The following is a 5,724-nucleotide window of genomic DNA, read 5'->3' on the forward strand; positions in this document are numbered from 1 at the left end:
ACTTCTGTCATCCTGAAGTGCTTTAACTTAAGAGACTAGTCAAGGATCATATCATTTCCACCTTCCGGCAACCATAGACCCACTTCAGTTTGCATACCGCCAAACAGGTCTACAGACGATGCAATCGCCATCACACTGCACACTGCCCTATCCCATCTGGACAAGAGGGATACCTATTTAAGAATGCTGTTAATTGACTACAGCTCAGCATTCAACACCATAGTACCATGGATTTTTCTGACGGGCCTCCCCCAGGTGGTGAACGTAAGAAACAACACCTCTACCTCGCTGACTCTGAACACTGGGGCCCCACACAGGTGCGTGCACAGCCCCCACCTGTACTCCTGTTCACCCACGACTGCGTGGCCATAGCACGCCTCCAACTCAACGATCAAGTTTGCAGACGACACAACAGTAGTGGGCTTGATTACCAATAACGACGAGACAGCCTACAGGGAGGAGGTGAGGGCACGGAGTGTGGTGTCAGGGAAACAGCTTCTCACTCAACGTCAACAAAAAAAAGAGATGATCGTGGACTTCAGGAAACAGCTGAAGGAGCCCCCCCACCCCAACACCTACATTGAAGGGACACCAGTGGAGAAAGTGGAAAGTTCCTCGGCATACACATCAACGACAAACTGAAATGGTCCACCCACACAGACGGTGTGGTGAAGAAGGCGCATCAGCGCCTCTTCAACCTCAGGAGGCTGAAGAAATGTGGCTTGTCACCCAAAACTCTGACTAACTTTTTCAGATCCACAATCGAGAGCATCCTGTCAGGATGTATCACAGCCTGGTACGGCAACTGCTTGGCCTCAACCGCAAGGCTCTCCAGAGGGTGGTGCGGTCTGCACAACGCATCACCGGGGGCAAACTACCTGCCCAACCTTGGCATCTATAGCACCCGATGTAACAGGTAGGCAAAAAAGATCATCAAAGACAACAGCCACCCGAGCCACTGCCTGTTCACACCGCTACCATCCAGAAGGTGAGGTCAGTACAGGTGCATCGAAGCTGGGACCGAGAGACTGAAGAACAGCTTCTATCTCAAGGCCATCAGACTGCTAAACAGCAGTCACTAACTCAGAGAGACTGCTGCCTACATGGAGACGCAATCACTGGCCACTTTAACAAATGGATCATTAGTCACTTTAAACGATGCCACTTAATAATGTTTACATATCTTACAATACTCATATCATATTTATGTACTGTATTTTATACCATCTATTGCACCTTGCCTATGCCGCTTGGCCGTTGTTCATCCTTATATTTATATGTACATTTTCTCATTCACCCCTTTTAGATTTGTGTGTATTAGTTGAGGTTGTTGGGGAACTGTTAGATTACTTGTTAGATATTACTGCACTGTCGGAACCAGAAGCGCAAGCATTTCGCTTACTCGCATTAACATCTGCTAACCATGTGTTTGTGACAAATAAAATGTGATTTGATTTGAACATGCGTGCCAATTAAAGATCTCGACTAATCAGAGGCAAGGCCAAATTAGGGCGTAATCCAGCGCAGGTGTGCAGCCTGGTTGGTTGTTAAAAGCTACCTCAGTTTCATCAATTGTAGCATAGCAGAGGCACCCTGTCCTCTAACCTACAGAGTCACATTAGTTGTTGGCATGGGACTCATGATGGCAAACACGCTCAGGTTATTGTTCAAGCAACTGGTTTGGTTTTTACTTGTGGAAAACTTCTTACTCTCTCCTGCTTTGTCATATACTTATAGCACTGACACATGGCAACAACTTCCAAGGCGAACACCGCAATTTGACAATCGTCCACGCTTTGAACAGCCTCCACTCCAACAAACAGTTTCAAGGCCAGTTCGAGTAGAAACTGTCGCTGTGACGTGCCATTCAGACTACATGGAGATAATCGTGAAGGCTGATCTGTTTAAACTCGGTAATCTAATCGACGTGGATGACCTGCGACTTGGAGTTGAACAGTACCAAGACCAAGAGCCGTGTAGGGCTACAGCTTCAGCAGCCGGAGATGAGTACAGAATATTCGCAGCACTTTCGGACTGTGGAACCAAGTACATGGTAATATATATTTTTAAAAATTCAGTAGTTGACTTCTTGAAACAACCTTCTCTTAAATGCTGCTTTGTGACTCCACAGCTGAACGAAGACTCATTGATCTACGCAAACCTCCTCAGATATACACCCAGAACCACACCAGATGGCGTTATTCGAATGGCTGGTGCTGTAATCCCAATTGAGTGTCATTATGAAAGGTGAGTTTAGGCTATACTGTTGTATGACGGTCATAGGAATCCTGCGTTGACCTATTGGTGTATTCACCGGTCTGTACTTTCTGTTTCAGGAAGTACAGTTTGGACAGCTCTTCTCTCCAGCCGACCTGGATCCCTTTCACCGCCACGGTGTCTGCTGAAGACACCCTGCAGTTCTCATTGAAGCTTATGACAAGTGGGTAAATAAATCCTGGGCTGCATTTCGCAGGGTACAATTTTGTTGACCATTCAGATAATAAATCAAAAGGATACAATGGCGCTCTCCCAGAAGCTTGGTAAAACCCGTGAATTGAATGTTCAGATATTTATTTATATAGCCCTTCTTACATCAGCAAGCAATGTAGGTGTAGAAGCACGGTGGCTAGGAAACTCCCTAGAAAGGCTCTGAGGGGTGGCCAGTCCTCTTCTGGCTGTGCCGGGTGGAGATTATAACACAACATGGCAACGATGTTCAAATGTTCATGCATGGTCAAATAATAATCACAGTAGTTGTCGAGGGTGCAGCAGGTGAGCACCTCAGGAGTAAATGTCAGTTGGCTTTTCATAGACGATCATTGAGAGTATCTCTACCGCTCCTGCTGTCTCTAGAGTTGAAAACAGCCGGTCTGGGACAGGTAGCACGTCCGGTGAACAGGTCAGGGTTCCATAGTACATTTATATCTGCCTGCGGCTATGTAGCACTAATGCCCCTCTGACATGCAAAATACGGAATCACATCAGACAACTGTTATTGGGGACACTTCTATCTGCACCGTTATACAGTTTGTCTCCTAAACATGGCCCTCATCTTAATCCATTATTAGATGCTCACTAGTTGAGCGCCTATTGACAATATGTTCTGGCCGTGGTAGTTTTAATAGCGACTCGTGTTCGTAACTTTGAAACGCATCACTTGCAGTACGATCTTTCTTTACTGCCATTTCCTTTCCAGGTGACTGGCTCTATGAGCGGGGTTCTGGAGTCTACTTCCTGGGTGATCCCATCAACATTGAGGCGTCTGTCAGGGTTGCTCACCACACCAGGCTCAGGGTCTTTGTTAGCAGCTGCGTGGCCACACTGGACCCTGAGAGCAACTCTGTCCCCAGATATGTCTTCATTGAGGGTGATGGGTAAGCAGGGGGGGAAATGACTTAGAATGACTATTATCCGGCTGGCCCGTAGAGAACAATAGAATATGCCATTTGAGGGCTTTGAGACTTCTTAATTGGTTACTAAGGAAGATGCCCCAATATGTATTTTAATATTATCTCCCTCCAGGTGCTTGTCGGATTCCCAGCTGCCTGGTTCCCGCTCTGGTTTCATGCATAGGACCCAGGACCACAAGCTCGGGTTCCACATTGATGCCTTTAGGTTCTACCAGGAGGACAGGGCAGAGGTGAGGGTGGTATTTAATAAAAATACTAAAAACAATGTTGTAGAGGCCATTATGGGTACTGTAGTTCAAATATTCTACAGTAACATAATTTACAGACATTATGTAGGCTACTGTGATTCTGCATCTTTGTTTTGCTTATCCTGTTTTTCACAGCTGTACATCACCTGCCACCTTATGGCAGTCCCTGTCATGGACCATGCAGAGCCTAGCAACAAGGCATGCTCCTTCATTGATGGCAGGTGGGATAAGTCACATTTCCTTAGCTACTGTTACTGGGCTGTGACCTATTCACTGGAATAACCATAGCTTTTTAAAGAAGTGGTGTGTGTTCTTGGTCCATGAGTCGATCTTTCATATATTTCAGATGGAGGTCTGCTGATGAGAATGATTTGCTATGTGGGCGTTGTCCAAGCCTGAGTAGACAGAAGGGGTTGATCAAGCTCCAGCACAACGTCCCCTCAGTCCAAGACGAGGTGGTAGCCAACTTGAACCTCGTGTCTACCTCAACAAACCCCCAGCCTCTGGTGACAATTGGAGTATTGGGATGAAGGCCAAGAAAGGTGTATTTGACATCTTAATCCCTCTATTCCATCACCACCTTCTGAAAACACATTGCAGGGGCGGGACCTTCTCCAATATGGAAATTGAGGGAAGACTAATTGACTGCAAATGTATGTGTTGTCCTTTTAGTATGGGACCAGGATGCTACTTTGGGCCCCATGATGGTCCTCCCAAGTAAACAGAAGAGTACACCTCTATCTCCACGGACGAGTGGAGGTATCGATATACCTGGCTTCTCTGCTGGCAGTCGTTCGCGTGGCATGGACTTCAAGACAGGTAATTTGACTCTGACATGGCATAATCTTATTCCTTATGTAGTGCACTACCTTTGAACAGGTTGTCTTGAGAACCCAACCCTAGGCAACAGCAGTGACTAGGTCTGGTTTCAATGACTGACTCGTTTAATCTCTTCCAACAAATCACGAGGCAGAACGTCATGATTTGAAAGCACATTTGCAGGGAATACCTTTGCAGTGGTTTTAGTAAGGTAGTTGAGGCAAACTAGCCACTTGCATAATGCACCTCATTAAAATAACTGATCTCCATCTTGCTAGCTACTATTTTGTATGTATTCAAGCGGTTAAGGTAGTGACAGGCCTTGATGCCAAACTCGCATTCTAGTACGTACAGAAGTGTAAAGCCAGATTTTAAATGTGTGGGAGGCAACCAAGATGCCTAGACCATGATGCACTGGTCAAAGTAGTGCTGCTTATAGGTCATCGGGTGCCACTGACACCTGTTTTTCCTGTCCTATAGGCTAGCAATTCTGCCAACACTAGCTGTGTTAATCTGTTACATTTAATTCCAGGACCTTATTTCACCCAATCCCAAATGAGGTTAGTCCTTTGGGCCCAAGGGTCGGACCCAACAAGCACGGCCTCGTTAGCTCTGCAACATATGGATGGCTTCATCAGGCAGAAAGAAACTAATCGCCTAACGAGGTAATGACAGTACTACTGTTTTGAATGTATGATAATTGCATGAAAGCTCTGTGCCAAATCGTCTGTTCTCAGAGCTGGAGTTGATCTCACACCTGAGCCCTTTGGAGACCTTGAGGTTACCAGAGAAAGAGGGTCTGGGTGAAGAGGAGGATCAGTATGAGATTGGAAACCTATTGAAAGTGTATGTATGGGATGATGGTACTGCTATTTTAGGAGGGAAATAACCTGCACATGGCAAGCAGGTTAGCACTTATTGGGATGGTTCAGGAATGTTCACCAGCTGTGGTACAGCCACAAAGTACAACATGATTTTTAAACATTAATCTCACTGCCAACCCTAATGCCTAACATTAAATTAAAAGCATACATTGTTACAATGTAGCCAATTTTGACTTTCCATCTGGCACATCTAGTGGAAATCGCTCAGTTCTGCCTCCAGGACAATACCGTCTGTACAAATGTCAACCTGCACGTGGCAATTGCCAGTATCACTTTTAAATATCTGCTTTTGATGTGGGTTTCATAAAGAAGGGATATGTTCCCAGTCCACTATCCAATTTCTAGAATTGGAAGGCGCTGTTG

General features: G+C 45.8%; 1 protein-coding gene across 1 annotated transcript; it reads left to right on the forward strand.

Annotated features, from left to right (window-relative positions):
* Positions 1-525: 525 nt before the first annotated feature.
* LOC135530115 (zona pellucida sperm-binding protein 3-like) lies at positions 526-5,340 on the forward strand (the record flags this gene model as incomplete). Its single annotated transcript, XM_064958502.1, is given in 12 exon segments — positions 526-610; positions 661-916; positions 1,738-2,053; positions 2,132-2,247; positions 2,337-2,440; positions 3,197-3,374; positions 3,523-3,640; positions 3,794-3,879; positions 4,005-4,045; positions 4,048-4,164; positions 4,331-4,477; positions 5,215-5,340. Coding segments are annotated over 12 exon segments (1,690 nt in total), but the record flags the coding sequence as incomplete, so codon positions are not given.
* Positions 5,341-5,724: the final 384 nt, after the last annotated feature.

Source organism: Oncorhynchus masou, unplaced genomic scaffold (genome assembly GCF_036934945.1).
Source record: "Oncorhynchus masou masou isolate Uvic2021 unplaced genomic scaffold, UVic_Omas_1.1 unplaced_scaffold_12631, whole genome shotgun sequence".
Lineage (NCBI taxonomy): Eukaryota > Metazoa > Chordata > Actinopteri > Salmoniformes > Salmonidae > Oncorhynchus > Oncorhynchus masou.